General features: G+C 44.2%; 1 protein-coding gene and 1 pseudogene across 4 annotated transcripts in view; both read left to right on the forward strand.

Annotated features, from left to right (window-relative positions):
• PALD1 (phosphatase domain containing paladin 1) overlaps positions 1-26,463 on the forward strand; it is a 133,368-nt gene that overhangs the window by 38,320 nt on the left and 68,585 nt on the right. For all 4 annotated transcript variants that reach the window (XM_077350489.1, XM_077350491.1, XM_077350488.1 and 1 more), the window contains exons 2-8: positions 15,712-15,906; positions 17,195-17,297; positions 18,645-18,824; positions 22,862-23,026; positions 23,877-24,037; positions 24,543-24,618; positions 26,045-26,196. In XM_077350489.1, the coding sequence (XP_077206604.1) occupies positions 15,725-15,906; positions 17,195-17,297; positions 18,645-18,824; positions 22,862-23,026; positions 23,877-24,037; positions 24,543-24,618; positions 26,045-26,196 (1,019 nt within the window). In that variant the 5' untranslated portion in view covers positions 15,712-15,724. The remainder of the gene's footprint in view (positions 1-15,711; positions 15,907-17,194; positions 17,298-18,644; positions 18,825-22,861; positions 23,027-23,876; positions 24,038-24,542; positions 24,619-26,044; positions 26,197-26,463) is intronic.
• Positions 5,461-5,832, forward strand: LOC143842673 (10 kDa heat shock protein, mitochondrial pseudogene; annotated as a pseudogene).

The following is a 26,463-nucleotide window of genomic DNA, read 5'->3' on the forward strand; positions in this document are numbered from 1 at the left end:
TCAGTCCTTCAGGGAGACTCACAAACCAGGCGATATGACGGCAACTGTTAGACACACAGGGAGTCACTTAGTACTTGCTCTGATCAAGAAGGCTGTCCTGCTTATGGTCATTGAAGAAGCCCTTCTGTGCAAGTGGCCATTGCAACATCATTTCCGAACAAATTTCATTTTGCATGGTGTGGGGTAAATGGCTTAAACTTGCTGTGTTACTGGAAACCATATATAATTTACAAAAACGTAAGCTCAGGCCTAATGCCGTGGCTCTGTAGCACAGGTTGCCATACATGTACACTGCCAAGGAGACGCGAACCTTTAATAAATTGTAAGCCATAATCTTGGGACATCTCATGAAGCAGCACAGTGACTGCACAAGCCATCTCCCCTTGGAGCTATGGTGCTAACTCCTGAATTGGAACAAGTTCAGAGCAATCACCAAGATCGCCCGCGGGATTTTGTGTCTGTTTTATATCTTTATCTGACTGATGGGGTTTAGATTAGTTTGGCTTTAGGCTTTTATTAATTTTGAAGGCCGGCTTTGCATTTTTAGAGTAACCGGAGAAAACACACAAGCGTGTCTGGTTTCTGATGAGAAGGCTGGAAGGCGACTGCTGATTCAGCAGCTGAGGTTACGGCTGATCCTTTATATTCGGAGAGCCCTAGCTTTTAAATCTTAGGCGTGGGGAGCAAAAGGGAACATCAAGAAAGAACTGCTTTATATTCCTTGTAGCAGCCTTCTTAAATCTGAGAATCTTTGTTCCAGTGACCGGTGTTTCATTTGCAAAAAGGGCACGTTTGTCTGAATTGACTTTTCTCATAGTCTTTGTTTCTTAGGGTGTTGCCTCCCTGCCTCCCCCACCCCGTTTCTACTTTTTTATCTTTCGCTCTCCCAGCTTGGCCATCTGCCTGCTCATCCTGCCTTTGTTAAATGTTGCTTTCTAAGAAAACAGCATAGAACACTGTCAGTCTCCCAAGAACTTAAGAAAAGTGGGTTAGGAAAGCAAGCAAGCCATTATCCACTTCCTGGCCATTTCCCCCTAAATTGCATTTCCATCTAATAATCTGCGTTCTCAAATATTGCCTTTCCGGACCTCAGCCAAGTTCTTCCTTATATTCTTAGCTAGAGGGCTTCCCCTCCTTGCCAGAACAGAACCCTTGGTTGCCCATGGGAAAGTACAGAAAAGAGGGTAGGGCACATTAAAATCCGGCAAGATTGACAGGCTTGGTACATGGATCGTTACAGAATTATTGACCAATCAGAGACTCCAGAGGTCAATAGAACTCCAAATACTGGCTTCCATTTTTAGCATTGTAATGTGAAGTTTTCTGCAGACCTGTGTCTTTGCCTCTTTGTTTGTTTACCACCTCTCCTGGACTAGCCAGCTCGTGACTGTTTACAATGATGAAACAATCATCAAATACAGTAAAACATAAAATTAGAGTCCAATAAGGGGGGAGGGACTCCGGGGAATGGTAGAGGACAGGAAGGCCTGGAGGATCATTGTCCATGGGGCCACGATGGGTCGGACACGACTTTGCAACTAACAACAAGAACAAGCGGGGAGGGGAGGCATTTCATAGATGGGATAATTTCTTGGCTTTCACATTTGGCTTGATGATAAGGAGAAAGTGAAAAAAGGACTTATTTAAAGTGTTCCATTGTAACATAGCAGCTAAAGCTTGGTGCATATTTACTACGATTAAGTTGCTTTTAGGGGTCCCAACAAGCAATAGTGCATCCTTAGTTGGTGCAAAGATAGTGTTGCTTTGCTTCCCTGATTCCCCTTTCCTTCTCCCCCATCCCTTGCAGAATAAAACTAGAAGTTTGGAAAGCCTTAAATCAAGCTTGTGACTTTTGCCTGACATGCAGAAATTAAATGCTGCGTTTGAGATTCGACAGCATTTGGCTTGGGAGGTCCCAAATTCATGCAGTTGTGGAGGCAATGGAAAAGAACTGGGATGCTTCCCCCTGATTTTCTTCTCTCCTCCCTACTGCAGAGGTTACACATTGGTTTCAGCACTTTTGCCTCCAGAGAAAATGCCAGGTTTCTCAGTCTCTTTCAGGGGGAAGCTAGGAAATACTAATGGGCCTTCTCCTATACAAATGTAAATGTGGCCCATTCATTCTTCTGTCTTCGATGGAGGACATTTGGCACTCTAAGCATGCTTGCTTTGCCATCTTCACTGAAAGCCGTCCCAGACAGCCCTACATAATTATAGCTTACCATGTTGGATTGACCGATCAGAAACCTGAATGAATGAAGCAGCATTATGCAGCAAAGCAATTCAGCCACAAGTCCATCTTCTCCAGCACAGCAAGTTGATGCCTAAAACCAGCTGCTAGTTGCTGCTAAATTTCCTGGTGATGATACGAGAGAGGCAGGCTTTTATGTTCTCATTTCCCATTGGCCTAATATGCCAATAAAGGCATTGCTGTTGTTGTATTAATCTTTCCTCAGTAGACTTGAACCTAATATGTTGTAAGAGCCAGTTTGGTGTAGTGGTTAGGAATGCGGACTTCTAATCTGGCATGCCAGGTTCGATTCTGCACTCCCCCACATGCAACCAGCTGGGTGACCTTGGGCTCGCCACGGCACCGATAAAACTGTTCTGACCGGGCAGTGATATCAGGGCTCTCTCAGCCTCACCCACCCCACAGGGTGTCTGTTGTGGGGAGAGGAATGGGAAGGCGACTGTAAGCCGCTTTGAGCCTCCTTTGGGTAGGGAAAAGCGGCATATAAGAACCAACTCTTCTTCTTCTTCTAAAACAACTGGTTCTCCCCCCCCCCCCCTTTAATAAAAGCTTTTTTGGACTTTTTTTTTGGGGGGGGGGAATATTCCACATGTCATATTCAGAAAATGTTTGTATAAAACCTGGTTTTATTTTTGTTTTAAGTCTTAAATAAAACAACCTATAGTTTTACAAACTTGTGGGACCTTAAAGTATCTATGGAAGTTTCCAATATTTCAAGGACTTAGGAGTGACAGTCATGTGTCTTTTTTCATCTCCCTCCTCCCCGTGTTGTTGGTTGCTAAAGATACGTGCTTGCTGTTATGAGCTCACTTCCATCCAATTAAATTGCTTTGGTCTTTGCTTTGCATAGTTACATGGAAAAATCCAATGGAAAATTGAGAGAGTCGGCTGCTTGACTTCCTGGCATTTATTGTATTCAGTGAGCTCAGATTGGACAGTTGATTGAGATGGGATCTTTCATAACTGTGTAATGATTTTGCATTTTATAATCTCAAATCTATGGACCAACATGACTGTCTACAGCAGGGGTAGTCAAACTGCGGCCCTCCAGATGTCCATGGACTACAATTCCCATGAGCCCCTGCCAGCAAATGCTGGCAGGGGCTCATGGGAATTGTAGTCCATGGACATCTGGAGGGTCGCAGTTTGACTACCTCTGGTCTACAGCATGGATTCCCAAACAGGGTTCTAAGGGGTTATGCTGTTGACGTCAATAGATGTCACCAGAGCCCACTTTCCCTATTGATCCACGGGCTTAGTCTCTTTCTTTGCAATGGAAATGGTAAATGATCAATTGATTGGCTGGCTCCCACATCTTACTTCTGTGTCCACTTCTCTGGAGGGCATGTCACCACTTCTGGGGCTTCCCGAAGCCTGAATAATTTTCAGAGGTCCCTCCACAATCAAAAGGTTGATCTACAGACTTTGTCGATATATATTTTGTTCACTCAGTGCTGTTCCCTGGGGGCACTGCCAGTAGAGGGTGAGGGGAAACAGAGAATTCAAAAATACTATCAAGGATTAGCTGGAGTGATAGTTTCAAAGGGGGAGCCATGTTGGTCTGAACCGGAATGGGTAGATTCTAATCCAGTAGCACTTTAGAGACCCACAAGATTTGTGGGCTATGGGCTTTTAAGAGTTCAAGCTCCCTTTGTCAGATGGAAGAGTGATATCCCATGATGGAGTCGTGTCTCTTGATGAATCCTTGAAAAAGTTGTGGTCCTTGAAAAAGATGCATTGGGCTACCTTTGTTGAAAGGTAGGGATAGAATTAGAGCCTCTTGTGGCGCAGAGTGGTAAGGCAGCAGTCTGAAAGCTTTGCCCATGAGGCTGGGAGTTCAATCCCAGCAGCCAGCTCAAGGTTGACTCAGCCTTCCATCCTTCCGAGGTCGGTTTTGAGTCTGCCATGAAAACGCTAGAGGGCGTCACCCCAAGGGTCAGACATGACTCGGTGCTTGCACAGGGGATACCTTTACCTTTACCTTTAGGAATAGAATTGCTAGCTCTGGGCTGGGAAATACCTGGAGATGCTGGGGGTGGAGCCTGAGAAGGGCGGGGTTTGAGGAGAGGAGGGACTTCAGGTGTAATGCCATAGAATCCACTTTCCAAATCAGCCATGTTCTCCTGGTGTATTGATCTATGTTGCCTGGAGATCAATTGTAGCAGCTGGCAATCTCTGTCTGCCACCTGATGGTTGGCAACCCTTGTTGGGGAAAGTCAGGGGTGTAGAATTGTGAGTTCCAAACAAAACACTGTTAACAATACAAATATGTTGCTTGGCAAGCTCTCTCTTTTTTCTAGACTCTAAGAAGCAACAGCAGCAGAAAAGGCCTATGGAAGAAAAGGCCTTTGTGAGAAAAGGGCCACTCTTCTGCCAGCTGCCCTTCTCACTGTTTCACAGATTATCTTCTCTGGAATGGTTTCCACAGAAATCTTCTGTTCCCTCAAGAAAGCACAAAACCTCACAGTGCTCCCTTCAGTTGTCAACTGCCAGCCATTTGATCATCCCAAGATGTCAGCCCCTCACAATCCACGGAGCTGCCAGCATAGGCTTTTGTGGTGTCATATATGTTTCCATCCTCCCTCTCTCCAGAGAACTTGGCCTTGAGAGCCAGCTTGGTATAGTGGTTAGGAGTGTGGACCTCTAATCTGGCAAACCGGGTTTGAATTATTGTGTGATATCTTAGAGTGCTTTTAATGCTCAATATTTCAAGATTCGGATTACCTCCGTGGTAGAGACGCTCTGATTGGCCAAAGATGGCCATGTGACAAGCTTGCCTTAAAGGAGAAGTCCCTAATTTCTTTCATCATCTGTCGGCCTTGGATTTTTTCTCACTCCTCTGCCTTCTTCGATCCTCTCCCCCCCGCATCCAAGAAAAGAAAGAGGCTTCCTGCTTGGCTCCTCTCCCCCCCCTTCAAGAAAAGAAAGAAAGAGCCTTGGCTCCCCCCCCTTCTAAACTAGCCTAACCACATGCAGAACTAGCCTAACCACTTTCCTGTTTCAATGGGGGGGGGGAGAGGAAGACCCGAGTTCAATTCGATCTGAATTCAACAGGGTTGACAATGGAATAAACAAAGTAAGTGCAGACTCTGCCCTGGGGACCCCCCAGAAGGGGCCATGTGACCCCCAGTGACGTCCCGACCCACAGGTTGAGAACCACTGCTTTATATTAACATATACTTCACAAGAGAGCACTCCCAGCATGCGCCATGGTGGGCCAGGCATTTAAGAAATCCCTTTCCCTCTTGAACCGGGTCCTTGTCAAAAGATGTGCAGTTGAGACTGTCACCAAAGGTGGCATCGTGCTCCCAGAGAAATAGCAAGGGAAGGTGCTGCAGGTCACCGTGGTGGTAGTTGGGTCAGGCTCTCAAGGAAAGGATGAGAAACCTCAGCCAGTTAGTGTGAAAGTTGGTGGGAAGGTGTTACTACCAGAATATGGTGGCACAAAGGTGGTATTGGGTGACAAGGACTATTTCGTCTTCCGAGATGGTGATATTCATGGGAAGTATGTCGACTGAATTGTTCCTGTTGCTGCAATATTATAAAGTTGTCATTCCACCAGTGTGCTCAAAGGACTCTTCCCTCCATCATCATGTAAATAATGTCCTTATTTTCTAATAAATATGAAGTATCTCAAATAACCATGTTGTATGACCTAAAAATAAATAAAAGTAAAAAAAAATTAAAAATCTGTAGCCCACTTTTCTCCCCTATGTAGACCTAAAGTGGTTCACAACGTCTTTTCCTTCTTCATTTTGTCTTCACAACAGCCCTCTGAATTATGTTAAACTGGGAGCAAGCAAGTAGCCCAAGGTCTCCTGGTGAGCTTCCACAGAAAAGTGGGGATCTGAACCTGGATCTTGCTGATCCAAGCTCGGCAGTCTAACCATTGCCCCATGAGGAGTGCAGAGTTGAGGAACAGCGATGCCAAAACTATCCTGTCAACTTCATAACTGAGAGGATTTGAATTTAGGTTTCCTGGTGCTTTGTTTGCAGTACCCTTGATAAAAAGGCAACCCTGACCTCTGCAAACAAAAAGTTCTGTGTCTCAGTTTTTAAAAAGATCCTACGCAGATGTAAACGTGGACCAAATAGTACTTACCAATTGAAAGAGAGAGGTCTGTTACAAAAGCAGAGTTGTCTCTAAATAGAATATGTCCCAGCTTTGCCTAAAGCTTCAGCTGTTGTTTTGAAGGGCATCGTATTTCTGTGTGAAGGAGTCCTCAGAATGCTTCCTGCAGCCATGTTTAACGTATTTCTGGTGTTTCACTTCTTAACAATGTTTGCTGTCTTAAGGCGTCCAGTACCCAGCTGTCTCCAGAAAGCTTTCTTAAGTCACGTCAAGGGAATTGTAGTCAAAAAAAGGCTGACAGCAGAAAGAAATTCTCTCCAGAGTTTTTAAAAGAAAATTTGTCTAATCCTCCACTGAATGGCCTTTGGTTATGTTACAGCACACTCCTTAACCAAGACGCGCCCTTCTAAACCCGTTGACTTCAATGGAGTTAGAAGGGTGTGACTCTGTTTAGGATTAAGCTTCTGGAATATTTGTGGCACTACTCCCCCCCCCCCCCCCCGAGTGGAAAAAGGCTTTTCTCTAGCATGAGATTTAGAACTTACTCTTTGCCTTGGAAGCATTTGGGTAGGTGTTTTGCCTCGTGGTCAGTGGAAAGAATGAGATACTTTTGTTCTATTTTCTTTAGAAAGCAGTTCAATACCTTTTATAATAAGGAACAAACTCATAGCAATTAACTAGAATTTCTCCACAACAGAAGTCGTCAGATCTCAACACGAGAACACCTTTTTGACAGAAGCATTTTAAGGTCTCCCTCCTTTCCAGCACATGCCATACACCAGACAGCCACTTTGCCTAGAACAGGAGAAAAAGTGGATTCTTTGCCACCTAGTTCTTATTTTCTCTTCTTTATCCCTGCCTGCCATTCACCTGGGAAAGAAGCACAGTTTGTCTTGCTCCGATGCCTCGTAGCTAGAATAGCTAATGTCCAGATAGGTTCTGAAGTTCATTGATTTCCATACCACAGATACCAGTTCAGAGAGTAGATTCTAGGGCAGGAGTGGCCAGACTGTGGCTCTCTGGATGTCCATGGACTACAATTACAGCAGCCGGAGCTCATGGTATTTGTAGTCCATGGACATCCAGAGAGCCACAGTTTGGCCACCCCTGTTCTATGGCATCTCATCCCCAGTGACTTCTTTCTCACAGGCACCACCCCCAAATCTCCATGAATTTCCTGTCAGAGTTGGCAACCGTACTCCCAGCTATTCTCAAAGTGCGCTGGAGAGGCCTTAATCTCCTTGTGAGACCCTGAGGCTCTTCAGAAAGATAGGAGGCCCTGGAAGCTCCTTGGCCAACATCCTTGCCATTTCCATTAAAGCACTACTGATGAGTACCACAGGGACAGTGCCCTAATGCCAGGGTAGTCAACCTGTGGTCCACCAGATGTTGGTGGACTACAATTCCCATGATCCCTTGCCAGCAAATGCTTGCAGGGGCTCATGGGAATTGTAGTTCATGAACATCTGGAGGACCACAGGTTGACTACCCCTGCCCTAATGGAAAGTGGTTGCCCCCTCCCAATTCTTCTTTCCAATGACATGATCAGTCTCCATTTATTTGAGGTGACTCACAAGACTATTTGGGATCCCTGGTCCCTAACATGAAAAATGCTGTTCTACAGCATTCAGTATATTGTTAAAACATTTCTACCACCACCTCTTTCACCACGGTGACTCAAGGCACAGTTCCCCAAACGCTAAGGCTAACAGTTTTTGAAGACCGAAATCAACGTGTAATGCTGCTAAGGTATGGCATACCTCTTGCTTTTATGAGGGCCAGCTGGGTCCCAATTGTGAGCTGCCACCACTCCTTTCCCATTTCCGTATTGCTGCTTGGTCTGATTTTCCAGTTTCCCTCAGGCCTTGTTTTCCTCTCCAGATATCTTCCTTCTCATTTTTCTGTACCACTCCCTCATGTCTTTTTTATTCCTTTTAGGGTCTCTGTTTCTGTCTTCTTTGGCCCCTTCTGTCTGCCTCCTTCTTTCACCGAAGGAACTAAACACTTAGTTGAGGCTCCCAAATAAGCTGAGATAAATGTGCTTATTCAAAGTTATCGCTGAAAACAACACTGGTTGAATTGGTTTTTTGATGGACTTCCTCAGCAGCTGATATCTACTAACACAGTCTTTCTCAACCTTTTTATCATTGAGAACCCCCTGAAACATCCTTCAAGCTCTGAGAAACCTCAGAAGTGGCAGAATATGGTTGGGAAGCATAGCTGTGTACATGCTCTCCCATGCTCTCCAGGCCCATCGTTGGCCATTTTGGGAGGAGTGGGTGGGTCAACATGACCATATATGATCATATCACCCAATAAATGTTTAACAAATTCAAAATATACATATAAAAATAATTAACTTCCCACCCATTCGGGAAATCTTTCCAGGGTCATTAAAAAACCCCCAAGGTTTTATGAAACTCTGGATGAGAAAGCCTGTACTAACAGAACTTCATCTATGAAGTGACTTTCGGTCTACCTCGAAGAGATTTCAAACTGTAGAACTGTGTCTTCCTCGAGGATTGCATTTTCGTTACTTTTAGATATTGGCTACTGAGGAAGTCCATCGAAAAACCAATTCAACTGGTGTGGTTTCAGCCATTGCTTTGAATAAACAGTGACATCACAGCTTATTTGGGAGCATCAACTTGATGTTTTGTTCCTTGGGTTGATTATACTACAACTGAGCGGTCATCTGTGTTTTCCTCCTTTCATCCAGCAGCAGCTTAGGCCTCTGTCTCTAGTGCAGAAATCCCCAGCCAGGGCTCTCTGGGGCTCTGTGAGAACTCCCACAGGTATGACAAGACACATTTCAGTAGGACGATAGGGAGCTACTTCTGTTCTCAGGAGAAAAACTTGAATTCCATATGGGATTCTACCTTCTGAAAAAGGCTCAGCAAACATAATAATTTCTATCTAATAATAATAAAGGAAGGGTAGAATGGCTCTCTGAATTACTTTTAAGACTTTGCTAAGAATCTGTCTTGCTTAGTTCAACCCAAAAATAAATGCCACTTGAATGCTAATTCATAAAGACAGAAGGCAATAAACCCCCCAGCAGAAATCTATCCCTAGGCGGCCAATTATTCTTCTGTTTTCATGCAACATCTGGAGTTAACTTCTCCTTAAAAGAGAATTGAGGTTTTTGAGGATAAAAAGGGGCCTTGCCTTTTATAAAGCTATTTCTGCAAGTAGCGTGCTGGCCAACTTGTGCCGTATCTGTATCTTTTGAAGCGGCTTGGAATATGAAACATGACTAACCGTTATCTGTCTTCTCAAGTGACAGCACGTTAAGTCTCAAGGTTTACAAATGGGATTTTTCCTAAACTAATTGTGTAGGGAGTTATTCTCTCACATTGGCTGTTTTGTTGGAAAAGTTTAACCATTTCTGGCTGGATTGCTGCATGCCTCGCTGATGTATATAATCATTACAGAGGATTTGTTACAATGGACCCAATCTGGTAACCATTTCCCAGGGATGCCAGCAGGTAAGGCAGATACTGCAAATATGTAATTCATTGGACTATGATGAATTTGGGTTGGGGGGGCCATGCCTCATTTGCTCGATACACTTGTTTGGGTTACTGTCTTTCAGTCTTATGGACCACTTGACAAAAATGAAAGAGCTTCTGTCCTTCCAGGAGGGTTGTGCAGATGCCCAAGTACAGGTTGTATATCCTCCAGCTTGCATACTTGGCCACTATGCTGTGCCAGCTTTCAAGAAGTGGTTATGGAACTTCATAGAGTCTCATGTAGAAATGCTATAATATCCTCATTAGATTTCCCACAACCGTGCGAAGTAGGATCTGACTTGTAGTGGGATATTACTGCAAATATAGGAGATGGAGGTCATTATCTTATTAAACATCCATATTATTTGTTTAAGCATGGTGGTTGGTCCGTATGAAGAATAATGGTTCTGTGCAAATATATTGGTTGACAAATGGTCTTTGGCAGAAAATAAATTTCGTTGGGTAGGTTTCTCAAAATTTTTCACAAGAAATCATAGTTTCAGGGCATCAAAAGGGGCTATTTTTCAAGCTTATTCCTGCTGTTATGCCTTCTGAAGACCATATTAATTATAAAATCAAGAACGGCTCAGGAACATAAAATTTGATGTGAAGAACCTTATACAAGGTGACTACATTGATGGATATGCTACTTAGGCTGCATTAATGGGTAAATGGATAAAGTCAGAGTCCAGTAGCACCTTTAAGACCAACAAAGATTTATTCAAGGCGTGGGGAGAGTTTTCGCACCCTCCCCACGCCTTGAATAAATCTTTGTTGGTCTTAAAGGGGCTACTGGATTCTGATTTTATTGTGTTACTTCAGACCAACACGGCTACTCATTTAAATGGATAAAGGAATGAAAAACATATTCTGGAAAAACTTTCTATATGGCCTCCCTCTCTTCTCTTAATTTCTTAAAGGAATTTTTATAGGAAGCCGACTGAGTGAGGGATAACGTACCCTCTATCCATCAGTTGCCATATTCACATAAAGTATTTGTCCTTTTGCTAGGATAATGAAAGTCTTTGTCACGTTTTTCCGTTTCAGATTCTAGCACAATACAAATAAGCAAGAGTGTTGCATCTGGAGGCAGATATCTCATTAATAAAGTACTGCACAGTATTGATTGATTGCTGGTATGGTGATTGATCATGGATCAAATTCCAAGTCAGTGTTTCAGACTCAGCTTTTGTGAAATCTCTTTTCCAGCTACACACAAGTGGATCATGGAAAAGGAGAGGACAGGAGGATTATTCTACCTACCTTGCCTCAGTCTAAGGAATTAAGTGTTCTGAAATTACTGTATTTAGCAATCTGTCTGCCTCCTATCTGGCTCATGTTTTCTTTTGGCAGCCAAATTAAATGAAAAGAGCTAACCATGTCCTCTTGTAGTCTGCTCCCCCCCCCCCCACCCAGGAATCTTGTAATCAGGGTCCCTGGTCTTGTTGAGCCTGTGGGCATTTTTAGTGTTTTGAGGATGGGGGGTGGACACCACCACAACATGGCAGCTACGTATGGCATGATCAATTACAAAATGGCAGTCACGGTTGGATAGAGCCAATCAGGAAATGTTGGGTGGTTGCAAGCCATACATCCTCCTACGATAGGTTCCTTTGGGTTCTTCCTGGGTTCTTTTGAAGCAGCTCCTCTTTTGAGGCAGAGAATGACTAGAACAGTTCTTTGGAGCCCATGGGTATCACATTGGTGATCATTGGTGTAAAATAATCTAGTGATGGAAGAAACATGTTACTGGAGTTGGAAGGTGGGAAGGAAGGGCTTATCCTATTTAAGAACTGTTGACTGTATTATGTTGCTCATGCTGTACGTTCAGGGAAGAAAACCCTCAGGCCAGAGCCATATATTATGACAAGCATGGAGTTATCATTGAACAACTGTGTCCCCATAGCTCATTCTTGCTTCCTCCTCCAATTTTCTCGTGTTATAACTAGTAAAATAGAACATGTGACATGCTTGCTTTGCGAGTTTCGTCATTCATACCAACTGTAATCAGTGAGGTGGCTTGGGGTCTGGTAACAATGGGATGAAGTTGCATAATGGGATGTCATCTGTTATCTCACGTTACCACAGAAGGGGAGAAGATGAAATGCAGGGTTTCTGTGAGTTGGTGGTATGATTTCTCATTGCAGTTGTAGAAGAATTGTTCCAGGGAGGGAAGTGCAGAGAAAGAAGTTGGGTTCTGCCTTGATTGGCTGGCTGAATCTTAAAGGCAAGAGGTGGTGGGGGGGGGGGAGATTTCTCCAAGCTAGCAGTTCCGTGTACCTTTGTTGGAGGACTTGGAGTTGTAGACACGACTCTCCATTGCTTCAAAGACAACCAGCTGCAACTTGTTGCAGTGAGTATGTTGTGCTAGACATCAAGAGAAGGCTAAGGAATGTTGCTTTTGCACAAAAGCTGTCAATTCTGGGATTAAACTACACATTGAAATAAAAGTGGTTCACAAATTTCAAGTGATAGAAGGGTGGAACATAATCTGGTCAGACTGCATATCTGGGCACACTCACATATTAATATGTCACTTTGGAACATCCAGATTATGTTGTATCCCCGTATACAGGTCTCCTCTGTGGCACCTAGTGCCTTTTATGCAGCTTCAAGTTGGTGTGCTGGCTTTGGCTACTTTGCAAGGCATGATCTGGCCACAGTTGTCCAAGCTTTGATCACATCCAGGTTAGACTACAGTGTGTTGGCTTTGAGACATATGACCTGGCCATAGGTTTCCAAGCTTTGATTACACTCAGAGTAGACTACTGCAATATGATATATGTAGGACTGCACTTGGAGGCTGGCAAAATGCTTCAGCTCATGCAAAATACAACAGCAAAGTTGCTTTTTGGAAGAGGTTTTGGGAACACAGTTTGCCCAATTCACAGTTAGTTTCCAGTCTGCTTCGAGGCACAGGTTCTGGTTCTAGTAACTAAGCACTAAGGCTTTAGAGTACTTAAAGGACTGGCTACTGATATATGAGCCTGTACATCCTGCCATATGAACCTGTTAGTTTATGAAATTGGGGGAATGACCAGAAGAGTCACGGCCTTTCCTTCTGGAGCAGACTATCTGTGGAACCACCCCTGCAGATAGATGTGACATTAAGTTTATTAGATTTTGGTGCAGTACTGAAATATTTTTGTTCTCCCTGTTTTTTAATTGTTGCTGATGATTTCTACTCCCTTGTGTGTCTCCATTGTCATATTGATTGTTTTAATACTGCTGCGAGACAGGATTTGTTTATTTTGGTTTCTAGGAGTGTTATTCCTTGTATTGTATTTATTGTTCTGTACTGTTTTAATACTGAAAGCTATCTTGAGAGTAGTGACACAGAAAGACAGTGTGTAAATATCCTGAAATAAGTAACTGATTAATCTCCCTGAAGGGTATTATGCTCTGCAAGTACCAATAGGCTGGTGATTCCTGACTCAAGAGAGGTATGTTTGGCCTCAGCCATGGCCAGGACATTTTGGTCCTGGTTCCCATCTGGTGGAATGAGCTCTTGGAAGATCTGCGGGTCCTGTCAGAGCTGACTTAGTTCCTCAGAACCTGCAAAACAGAGCTCTTCTACCAGGCATTTGGTAGGGGCCGATGAACCTCACCAACAATAGCATCTAGAACAGTGGTCCCCAACCTGCGGGCCGCGGCCCGGTGCCGGGCCGCGAAGGCCATGGCACCGGGCCGCGGCTCCCTCTCCCCGCCCCGCCCCCGCAGTAAAAAACTTCCCAGGCCGCAAGCTTGCGGCCCGGGAAGCTACTTACCGCGGGAGGGCGGGGAGAGGGAATCAGGGCCGGGCCGCGCCTGTGCGGGCCACGCCCTCTCGGCCCGATCCGCGGGCGCGGCCCGTGGGCGCGGCCTGATCCGTGGGCGCGGCCCGGGCGCGGCTCGGGTGCGGCCCGATCCGTGGGCGCGGCCCGATCCGCGGGCGTGGCCCGCACGGGCGCGGTCCGCGGGGGCGCGGCCCGATGCCCTGCCGGTCCCCAGCCTCGGAAAGGTTGGGGACCACTGATCTAGAACATCGCCTGTGTCCCCTCCGCATGGACTCCCCCCAGAATGTGAAACTTGAAATCTGAGGACTGAATTGAAAAAACAAAAAGCAAAATTAGAACTATGCTGACAAACCATAGAACAGCTAGGGCCATCAGCTGAGTTGATTGTTTGTATAGGTTTTAATATTGTTGTAATGGAATGCTGTTTTACTGTTTCTATATTGATTGTATACAGGAATGTTGCAAACTGCCCTGAAATGCAAAACCAAAAAGGGTACGGAAACCCAACCTTAACAAAGTCAGGAACTCAAAAGTTGAGCTATAAATCAATATAAAAATTATAACGAATATTTAAGTGCACCAATATAATGTTAAAAACAAAGTACAAACAATACAGATCTAACTGCACATGAACAGACCAAACGCATTTCGACCCTCGTGGGTCTTCCTCAGTGGTCAATATCATTATACAATGCACTCCTATCTAAAACCAATTCTGAAGTTTAGCTGGGTGGTCAAGGGAAATCTGTTTGGTGTAGCCCCAACAAATACTTCTATAGCGTTTCTTTTTGGAGTCCACCTTCTAAGATTATAATGTCTAGGATCACCACTCTCAGCTATTGTCTTATTCTGCATAGACAGTGCATTACATGGGTGTCAGAAAAAAAGGTCTGCCAATGAGCCAGGGTCTCACATTAAACAAATCATCAGAGTTGCAGTATGGTAAGAATATTGACTTCCCCCTTCCTGCAACCAGTCTGGTGTAGTGGTTTAGGAGTGTGGACTTCTAATCTGGCAAGCCAGGTTTGATTATGCACTCCCCCACATGCACCCAGCTGGGTGACGGCACGGATAAAGCTGTTCCGACCGAGCAGTGATATCAGGGCTCTCTCAGCCTCACCCACCTCACAGGGTGTCTGTTGTGGGGGGAGGAAAGAGAAGGTGTCTGTAAGCCGCTTTGAGAATCCTTCGGGTAGAGAAAAGTGGCATATAAGAACCAACTCTTCTTCTTCTTCAGTGACAGGTTATCTTGATTTATGCTCATGCACACAGAGTGAGCATCAGAATGAGAATCACACAGCACTGGAAGAGACCACAGAGGGCCTTCCAGTCCAGCCCCTCACCTTCTTGGGGACACACACATTAGAACTTACATGAGCTGGGGAGGGGTGTGTGTGTGTGTACTTGCGTGTGTGTGTGTGTGTGTGTGTGTGTGTGTGTACTTGCATGTGTGTGCCATTTGCTTTGGTCTGCTTGCAAATCCTCCATTTGCTCAGATGGGCCACCTGCTGGCTGATAGTTAACAATTTCTCTGGCTCTTGATGCCAACAAACCCTTTTGAAGCCAATTGTTAAAAATTGATGCCACAAAATTCATATTGGAATTCAGCCAAAAAGCAAATTTAAAAAAACAGACTGCATTGCTGCATTCTGCTTGGGAAGCTACATTTTGTGCCGAAAAATTACTCTCTTTCAATCCAAGGAGAGCAGCAGTATTAATTTTGCAGCAGGATTAATCTTTGCAGTTCTTTACAGATAAAGATCAGTTCTGACCTTGATAGACCAAAGCTGTTACACAGTGCTAGGTAGTTTCATGTGCTCACATAGGCTAGGTGATGGTATTCATTCTGAGGCAAAAGTGTTGATACAAAGGAGGGAGGTGTCATGGAAATCTATGCAAAAGTCCTAGCCAAGGCCAATTCCACCTCATTCAGGCCAGGGACCCTGAGCAGATGCTGAACCAAAGAGCTTAGCGTGCTTGCAGGGAGGGGTTGTAAGGGGTTATTTCATTATAAATGCACTCCTCATCTTAAACAAATAACAAACTGGTCTTGATGTTTGGATGTATTTCTTTCTCTCCTTCTGATTTATATTCGTACAGTTCCCTGTGGATTATGGGTACAACTGCTAGCACAGCTCAGCAGACAGTGGCCACAGCGACGTTTGAGAACATTCACGGCAACGGAACCATGGAAGACTGCCATTCCCTCAGCATCCACTCCTTCCAGACCGTTGGTCTCCACAACAACAAAGCCAAATCTATTATTACCAATAAGGTGGCACCAGTAGTCATCACGTGAGTTTCTTGGCCTTCACAACACGTATGTCCTGCTTCTCAGACCTAGGGCTCCTGATGCCTCGAACCATCAGGCAATAAAACCATTTTAAAATGTATTAAAGCCCAACACCATCAAATTAACAAACAGGCATTACATACAAGCTACAGGCTACCATGTGTGACCTATACCTGTGGGTATAAATGCTTTTCCCTCTGGGCTATGGAAGAGGTCTACTACTATGGAACACACTTTCTCTGGTGTGAGGAACTGCTTATACAATTCCAGTGTTTTCTAATGACTCAAAGTGCTCAGTACAAGCTCCACAGCAGAGGATGGTGTCCATGTCACCTAGAGAGAAGCTCTTGCAGAGCAAAGGCATAGGATCCAAGCCTAGGAATTTGTAATGTTATTTCTTGAAAATACTAAAGTATAGATGAAGGAACAAAGCAAAAAGACCCATACAGGCCAATGTCATACTTAACTGAAGACATGTTTCAGCCTGAAATGTGCATCAGATTGGTATACATGGAGAGGGGGCCCATCATTGAGATGTCACCACCAAGAAGACCCTTTCTCAATAAGAGTGGACACATGCAAGGAGGGTCATTGTGGAAGATCATAATTGTCAGGCAAAATTGCATGAGAGTAGATGGCCACAAGTACCCCACTCTCCAGTGGTCCTCAACCTTTTCTAGGCTGCGGACCGGCAGCGGCGGGGAGGGCGATCGCATGCCATGCATGCGCGGCCGGGCCGCGAATGCGCATTTGCGGCCACGCATGGCGCAAACGCGCATACGCAGCCCAGTGCAACCCTGCGGAGGCAGGGAGCCATGGCCTAGTGCCAGGGCCTTCGCGGCTCGGCACCAGGCCACGGCCCGATGGTTGGGGACCACCGGTTTAGGACATTAAATGCAATAACAATAATTGCAATAGTTTGAATTGTGCCTGGAAGTGGATGGGTAGCTTGTGCAGTTCAAAAAAATGGTAAGATATATTACCAGTAACTAATACTGATCAGTGATCTTGCTATAGCACTTGTACCAAATGAAGCTTCCACACGGTCCTCCAGGGGACCTCATGCAGACATCCCCATTTTTTTTACCCTTCCTTGGTTTCTTTTGTGAACATCTTGGTAATCGGGGAAACAGAAGAGGGGATAGTACATTATTGGATCAGACTGAGTAAGAAGTAATCAGCCTGTACAGAATACTGGCATATTGATCCAGTGCTTGAAAATGCATAAGAACTATTCAATTGGAGGGGGCGGGGTGTATTCTATTAATTTATTTGATGTGGTTTTCACAGCTACAATTGTAAAGAAGAATTTCAGATTCATGATGACTTACTAAAGGCTGGCTATACTGTGGGCCGGATATCAGATTCTGCTCCAGAGCATTACCTTGTACAGGTGAGAGCAACAGACCTGCCTCTGCAAAAGGTACAGGGAGGCCAGCAGATTTATTATACAATTTCAGAGTGAGATTGCTATGTGATATCAAAGTGTGGCTTAATTTTGATTTTTATTGCTCTGTCCTATGTGTACAAATAGGAGGACAAGTCCACTGTTACATGCAGGATTCATTTTTCAGGTTCAGCCCACTGTAGAGCTGTAGCTTTCTGTCACATAAACTATGGTTTTTGGAGTCATAGGATTTTTATGCTCTCCTCTATATATTCCTCCCCTTACCCTTGGAAAACTTGTGGCATCCTTTCTACCCTCTTGCTGATTCCCCTTGAAGCTTGCATGGTAGACCTGTTCAGGAGACGGCCTGATTCAGGTCCTTGGTATCCTCCCCGTGATCAGCCACAGAAGTATTTGACGGCTATCAGCTGAGTCACTGTCCAGCAGGTAACTGCAAGGAAATATCAGTTTTCTGAACTGGTTTCTCCCTGCAAGATCTGGGAGTCACAAATCGCTAGTTGCTTGCATTTGCTGGCCTCTAAGGGGTTGCATATCCACTGCTGCTGTCCCCTCCAAGCCCTGGGTACCCTTTCTGGGTTCATGTGACCTCCTTGTATAAATAGCCACCTGGTACTGAGGAGGAGGAGGAAGGGGGTGAAAATGCCAAGCGATGCTGAAGCAAGTATGATTTCTCCCACATGCACATCTGCACAGCTGTTACTCAACACAAGTCCCACCCAACCCCAACAACTACCTTTCTGGCAATCAGAATGCCATAGAGTCCACCTTCCAACACAGCCATTTTCTTCAGGTAAACTGGTCTCTTTCACCTGGAGATCAGTTATAATCCCAGGAGATGTCCTGTCACCACCTGAAGGTTGGCAACCCTAGCTCTCCCTGGTGTGCAGTTGGTGACCCTGCACTGTCACAGACCTGAGAGATGGTGGTTTCCTGAAGATGTCCTGGATTCCATTTTCCCCTTAGTGTTGCTTCCTTAGTGTTACAACACAAAAGGAAATATAAGTGAGTTCTTTTATTTTACTTCATCTTTGATTAGCACTTTTATGTAAAAGTGGGCCTTGAAGTGTTACCCTCTCTTGTGTGAAATTCTGGTGGAAGTCTGAGAAACCTTTTTCCACATCAGTAGCTGGCTTTGCAAAGGCTTATGGGAAACACCTGGAGCTGCGTGTCCTTGATGAGGGCATAGCTGATGGAGGACAAGCATAAGAGACAGTGATATTTAGTGAATATTGAGTCAAGAGGTGGTCCAGACTTAGTTAAGACTACTGCTTCATTTTCTTCACTTTTGTTTGCATGTTCACATTAATGTGTTGTCCCATCTCTGTTTTACAGGGGAAATATTTTATGGTCCGTGATATATACAGTAAGTTGGATGTCCTCACCACCACCGGCAGTTGTGGTGCTCCGAACTTTCGGCAGGCCAAAGGGGGCTATTCGGTGTTTGGCATGGGCCAGCCCAGCCTCAATGGATTCAAGCAAGTCCTCCAGAAACTCCAGAATGATGGCCATAAGGTACGCGTGCACTAGGAGGTAAAACCTAGTATATGTCCTTCTGTGTAGGTTTCAGGACACAAAAGGTGGATTCTTGGGTATAGTTTAGACCAGCCATTCTCATAATTTCTTTTTTTTTTTTTTATAGAAAGTTTTTATTTTATTTTCCAGAGTTGAAAACAGTGAGATACATGCAATCTACATTGTTAGTACAGAAAAGGAGAGCTATACTCTTCATTTGATACACTTGGTTCCCCATTTTTAATCCCTTTTGTAAATAGTTCAGGTAAGGGCCCCATTATTCTTGAAAGGCCTCTTAGTGTCAGTTTGGCTATCTTGGTAAGATCAGCTAGTTTATTCACCCAGTCTTCTGTCGAGGGTAGTTCTTACGTTTTCCATTTCTTGGCCAATTCTAGTTTTGTTGCCGTCGTCGCATAGTAGAAGAAGCTCTGTATGTGGGTTAGGAAGCGCTGTGGAAAAACATTTTGGTTCCCTGTTTCAATCTTACAAACCCTCTTCTCTCCATTTAAGATTATAGACTGGCTACAATATTATGGACTTTTACCCAAAGCTTATAGACTTTTTATAGACTTTTTCACGTTTGCACCACATTTAAAAAGAGAAGTCTACTTTGTTACCATCATTTCAACATTTGTTTGCATAGTTTCTGATAGTTTTAACAATCATAAACAGTTTATACTTAACATAGTCCTAGAGCCCTCCACATTTTCACTAGAAAAAGGGAAAAAAGAGAAAAAAAATACTTAGTTGTACGGAAAGAAGGGAAACAAATATATATAAGTATACATTGTTGATACCAGAAATAATAAAATGGAGTCTTCATTAATTAATAGAAAATATTTTTCGTTAGTTATATATACACCTCCTCAGCTAGAAACCTTTTTTTAGTTATGCTTTAAATTTAGGCTGGAAGTCACTACATAGATATGCTAGATAATTCAAATTCAGCTATCATAGGAAATCTCAAACCCCACACTATAATGTAAGCCCATTCCATTAGGTGTCTCCTTTTAGTTATGCTTTGATTTTGGGCTGGTAGCCGCTGCGAAATTAGGTTTAATAATACAAATTCAGCTTACTTAAAAGATCTTAGACCCCAGATTAACTTCTTAACTAGTTATATTGCCTATATGGCTACATAAAGGAGGTAAAGGAGGAAAGGAATTTCGACCACTGTGTTGCATTTCCATTCCCCAAGCTTCTTAGGGAGGTCTCATTTCGAGGCTTATTACGTCTTGTGACTCCCGTTGACTGATGTTCTGTCCCATTGGTCTTTGGCTGGGAAAGTATAGTTGTAGTCTTTCCCTCGGAGTATACATCGATAAATCTTGAAGCAGTTGTACCTCCTGGACTCCAATATCAGTACAGATGTTTTTCCATGATGCTCCTTTCAATCGATTGCTTTCACCGCAGATCCATATGTCTTTCTTGAGTATTGTTGCTTTGGAGTGGCTGTATATCTTCTCAGGCAGGGTGTCCTTATCTGAGCTGCAAGACTCTGACATCCCCTTTTCTATCTCCATAATTTCAGATTCCTCTTCTGCTGGTAATTTTCCATCTTGTTTAGAGCTATCATCAGCCACTACTATTGGTTCATCATTCCTGTTAAAGACTTCTTCCTTAATGCCTTTAAACTCCATGAGCATATTTTTAAGTGAACCATTTAAAGATTCTTTCAAGTCTTGTGTTTGTTTGTCTAGAAGATATGCAAATTTTTTAAACGAAAACATGTTCCAGGTTTGGAATTTTGTTAGACTTAATATTTGCAATTTTGCAAGTAGCCAGTAGAGGTCCTACAGAGTCCTAACGAAAGCAACAGTGTTTTTAATTAAAGGAATGTCTCTAAGGCTTAGTTCTCGCGAGATTCCATGGCTCTAATCTCTCTTATCTTCGAAGACGAAAAACAGATATAATAAAACAGATAATAAGAGCTGTTACTTATTAGATTGAGTTGATTTAAGTCCTTCTCCTGATTAGAAAAGAAAATTAGCCTGCCTCAGAATGAGGTGGCATCAAGCAGAGCCAGAAACGGGGGAAAAGTAAAGACGGAGAAGCGGAAAAGCACTTGCATCTCTGCGTTGATTAATGATTCAGTATCTTGGAATCTGGCAGCTTCCCCCCCTCAGTATTATCAGACAGTCCTGTCAGTCTGGCTTGTTTGGATTAGCGAGAGCAACTCTCCACGCCGAGAGTTCATTCCAGGGAAGAAGGTGCCGAGGGAAACCCCACTCACTGTTTGCAGGCTCGATCTGATGTCTGCCAGATGTTTTCACTCCAGAGTTGTGGTGAGTCGAAGGTCTTGCTGGGAGGTATCCAATTAGCTTTGTAGATTAAAATAAGCTTTGTAGATTGCAGAGTTGAAAAAGGAAGAAAAGGAAAAAAGATTTTAAGATGGCGGACGGCGCTTGCTGGACCCTGTGCACACTGAGCTTACGTTCCAGTGGGAGATTAATTTCCCTGCGGAACAGAGAGGCCCCAGAGATTCACAAGGAATTCCTGAGAAGATTTAAGGGTGGGTTATCGTACCCAAAACCCGATTCTGTCAATCACAGCAGCGATTGACCCTCAGTGGAACAGGAGCTCGAAGTATTCGAGCTATCCAAGTGCCATGGCTCCGCCTTCCCCCATTCTCATAATTTCTTGGGCCATAGACTTTTTAGGAGCTCTTTTCAGGTCCCAGAGCCTCTTGCAGTAGGCTAGCCACTTGTACTATGGGTTAGACTAAAAAAAGCTAAGAGTGAGCTAACGATACTCAACATGCTTTGTCTTTATGTAAACAAGACAGATTTCTAGATAGTTTGGCCAAGAGAAGTATGTTTGTTCATTTTTTTCCTTGAAGGCATTTATTCAGGCACTCAAAAAGGAATGGATTACATGATTTTTTTCTTTCCCTTGACAAAGATCAAACTTTCTAGGAAAAGTTTCATACATGGCAAAAAGGGTATTTCATTGGTTCAGTTACCAGCACCCCCCTTCTCACATTTTTCATGCTGTGGCCCCCTTCAAATGTGCAAGGGCACCCCAGGAAGCCATATGGCCTCCATTAGGAATGGCTGGTTTAGATGGACAATTTATACTTGGAGGAAATTCTATTCTGTCTTATCAATGGAAGGTTAACACATGTTTACAGATTTGATGAAGGAAGCTTGGTCTCTTGGTCTTTAAGGTGCTACTGGACTCTTCTTCTTCTTCTTCTTCTTCTTTGATAGGTTAGTCTGAGAAGATGAAATTTGTTGGTGGCCTCTTGGTGAATTTCAGTTGAAGTTTATCCTATTCAAGCCCAGTACTTCAGTTGCTATGTTGCCATATTGTTTTTGCAGAGCAACCTAGTAAATAACCAATGTGGTATTAGTCCTTTTTTTGCTGGAGTAAGGTTAGGGTTAAATCTGGGTTCAGTTCTTATTCTTCCATGAACCTCACTGGGTGACCTTGGGCTGGATCCTCTCATATTAACCTGTCTCTCTGGGTAACTGTGATCATGGGAACAACACATGATTCCAATCTCCTTAAATATAGATAAACAGGGTAGATTTATACTTTCTGTACACACATTCTTCATGAGCCTCTTGTGGCGCAGAGTGGTAAGGCAGCCGTCTGAAAGCTTTGCCCATGAGGCTGGGAGTTCAATCCCAGCAGCCGGCTCAAGGTTGACTCAGCCTTCCATCCTTCCGAGGTCGGTAAAATGAGTACCCAGCTTGCTGCTGGGGGGTAAACGGTAATGACTGGGGAAGGCACTGGCAAACCACCCTGTATTGAGTCTGCCATGAAAACGCTAGAGAGCATCACCCCAAGGGTCAGACATGACTTGGTGCTTGCACAGGGGATACCTTTACTTTTACCTTTACACACATTCTTCAGATTAACGACAGAGTAGCAGAGTCTTTTTGCTATGCTTGTGGCGAGACAGAATGGCTTCCAGACTGGTAAGCGGCAACCATGTCGCTCGGCGACTTCTGTGTGGGCACTTTCCTTTTCCGTATTTTCGCTTTGCACTCGGAAAGGACTTGAGCAAGTTGTGTTTCTCTCTGTCACAACAGGAGTGTATCATGTTCTGTGTACGTGAGGAGCCTGTGGTTTTTCTGCATGTGGACAATGACTTTGTGCCCTACACCCCCAGAGGAAAGAAGAATTTGCATGAAAATCTACACAGCCTGCAGAGAGGTGTCAAAGTAGAAAACCTGGAGCTGGCCATTCGAAAGGAGGTGACTGTGGGTGGTGAAAGGAGGGTGCATTGTATTGTGGGTCAAGCTGGAGACTGGGTAAATCAGTTGTCCTTTGACTTGCTTCTTATACAGCATCAGAGTCTCTTTGTGGCATGAATGTGACTTTTATTTAAGTCACTGCTTTTAAATTTTTTTCCAGGTGATATCTTTTTTCTTTTTTTGTTCGCATGTTGTTATTTTTGACTATGTTATATGGTTAGGTTGTTCCATGTATCACCCCGTGATGTTATACGTAAACCGCCCTGAGCCATATGGAAGGGTGGTATAAAAATACATACGTACATACATACATTTTTTGTTTTAATCCCATAATGTAGTGTGCTAGTATTGATCTGGAAATAAGCTTTGTTGATGGGGAGCCGTGTGAATAGAAAAAAATGAAACAATGATCATTTTATTGCAAACCGCCATGAGACCTTTTGGCGAATGGCGGTATATAAATCCAACTACAAATAAATAAATAAATTTTGGGAATCCTCTAATAGTTATGAGTTGTTAGGAGATCTATACACTGTATTGAAAAGCTGAATTCATACGCCGCCAGTACAGGATCCACTTCCTTCTTGTGTGGTCAAATGCTACTCTGGTCAGATCCAGATGGACAAACCTTGTGGGTGGAATAAATAAAGCCATCCATGTCTCCAGCTAGGGCTTACCAGAGCAGTGCTGAGCCAGGAAGATGTATCCCTGTACCTCTGTGGTGAAATCTGAATCAGGCCAATGATGAACTCTAGGGAAGCAGCAAAAAATCTGCCTGGAGATGTTGTGGAGGTGTGTTTCCATAGCGGGACTCTTCTGAGGTTGGCTTGTTGGATTTATCTGTTTGAAGATACATGACTTTGCCCAGCTGAGAGAGAACACCTACTACGTCTACAATGACATTGAGCATTTCAAAGATGAGCCTCATTCGGTGAGCATCCACTGTGAAGAAGACATCCACGTGACTGAAGAAGTCTACAGGAGGCCTGTGTTCCTGCTGCCCTCTTACAGGTAACCTTTTGAGGGAACTAGACTTGTGCCTGCTAGTGTATTTCATGTGATGACATGCCCTCTGCAAACACTGTTAAAGTAATGCTTGAAAAAAACACCCTATTAAGTACAGATAATGTGTAGACCAGGGGTAGTCAAACTGCGGCCCTCCAGATGTCCATGGACTACAATTCCCAGGAGCCCTTGCCAGCATTCGCCAGCGAATGCTGGCAGGGGCTCCTGGGAATTGTAGTCCATGGACATCTGGAGGGCTGCAGTTTGACTACTCCTGGTGTAGACGCTGTATGGTGTGAAAAACAAGAGGGAGGACCTGCTCAAACTACAGCAGGAAAGTGGTCAGAGGGAGAAAATGGGACGGAGGCATAATGATCTGTGGCTTGTCGTAGGCCTTCTTCTCCCCCATGTCTTTCTGGATGTCAGTATTGGAGGGTTGTGTCAGTTTGCCTGTCTTCAAAGCAGATTCAGTCAATTTCCCATCCCATTAACAAGCTCTCTTTGCTGGCAGGTACCATCGGCTGCCTTTGCCTGTGGATGGAGCACCTTTGGAAACACAGTTTGATTCTTTCATCAGTTTTCTCAGGGTAAGGGCTGCTGCCAGATGTGAGGTATCTTGTGTTTAACAGCCTCATTGGGAGGCTAAACTGCAATAACTCGGATAGCAGGGCTCTGTAATTACCGTGGAAATAATTCCCATCAGGTGGAAGTCAGATAAGTTTCTTTTGTTGTTTGCTGCTGCCATGCATAAGATGTCGCAGGGGGTGTGGATGTTTCTGGCTGGCTGTTTTTTGTTTCTGAAAACATGCGTGAGTTTATATTTGCTTTGCAAACGTTTTTCAGGGATGGCTCAATAGACGTTTTTGAATATTGGCCAAACAAGGGTCTTTTCCAGTTTCCCAGTCATCCCTGTCTCCCTTGACACTGAAAGTAATTCTCTTTCTCTGCCTTTCCCCCAGGCCCCGGTCTACCCTTATGATGTTTTATTCTGGATTGTATAAGATTTTTTCCCCAAAAATATATTGTTCCATCACATCTGTTGTGACCTGTCAAAGGAATGCTCAATCAATGCCAAAGCATTCCTTGCTATTTGAATGTGTTAGACAAATTTAAAGGGAGGGGAACTGACCTCCCCCCCCCCCCGACAATTAACCATTTTATTATCATCATCTGCTGTCATTACTTTTGTCAGTCATATTGTAGTGAAGTATTCAGTTTTGGCGAATGAAACATTGTGATTTCCTACAATTTTACCTCTCGGCTATATCTTTGAATAAATTACTCATAGACTTGTAATCCTGCATGGAGTGTCATGAATAGCAATTCCACTGTGTGTTTTGCTTTGTTTAATGAGGCTTGTTAGTTTATGCTTACTTAAAGCAAAAGACTGTTGTCATGACAATAAAGGTCCCATGAGGCCAAAAAATCCAGATGGCAGCCATTTTGATAGAAATGCCACCACACCACTACTGCCATGCCAAGGATTAGCTACTCCTACCCGTCCCCCTCTTGAACTAGAAACATCTGAAATATTTAAAAGCAGCTTTGAGCACTATCAGTTTGAACACCATAGCTCATGTGCTTCTTATTTGGTGGTGTTATGTGTTGAATGTGTGATGAAGTCTGTAAATGTTTAAGAGAATGGAAAAAGAGAGGAAGGGAAGGCGATTGTAAACTGCGTTGAGACTCCTTTACGGAGTGAAAAGCAGGGTGTAAAACCCAACTCTTCTCCTTCTCCTTCTCCTTCTCCTTCTCCTTCTCCTTCTCCTTCTCCTTCTCCTTCTCCTTCTCCTTCTCCTTCTCCTTCTCCTTCTCCTCCTCCTCCTCCACCTCCTCCTCCACCTCCACCTCCTCCTTCCTCCTTCCTCCTTCCTCCTGTGGGGCTCCCTCCTCTCCTGTCTTATTATCCCCAAGAGTTAGGAAAATGCCCCTTTCCTGGTACCACTGGCTTGCCAATTGTTTGTGGAGCTGGCAGCAGCCCAAGGAATGTTTCTGCTGTGTTTTGTTCTCCAGGAGAGTCCAAACCTGCTCCTTCTCCAAGACCCCAGCAGGCCACCACCTGCTCTGCTCTTCAGCTGCCAAACTGGAGTGGGAAGGACCAACTTAGCCATGGTCTTGGGCACTCTGGTGCTTTATCACCGCAAGGGGGGTTTGCACAAGCAAGAGTAAGTGTGTCTTCTCACTCGGAGCATGCATAAAGGCGCAGGAATGGTGGCCGATGGATCTCAGAGAGTCAGATGCTTCCCTCCAGTTGCTTCCTTACTTTTTAGGAATCTGTTTAAGAGTCCAAAAGTAAACCCTAATGTCAGCCTGCCCCACAGATGAGTCCTATGCCTTAAATAAAACTTTGTCAGCCTTAGTGGTGCCACAGGGCTCAAACACTGTTCTACTTCTTCTCACAGTTTGCTGTAAGCAGGGAGCAGGTGTGATGG

The sequence above is a fragment of the Paroedura picta genome, chromosome 8, assembly GCF_049243985.1.
Source record: "Paroedura picta isolate Pp20150507F chromosome 8, Ppicta_v3.0, whole genome shotgun sequence".
NCBI lineage: Eukaryota > Metazoa > Chordata > Lepidosauria > Squamata > Gekkonidae > Paroedura > Paroedura picta.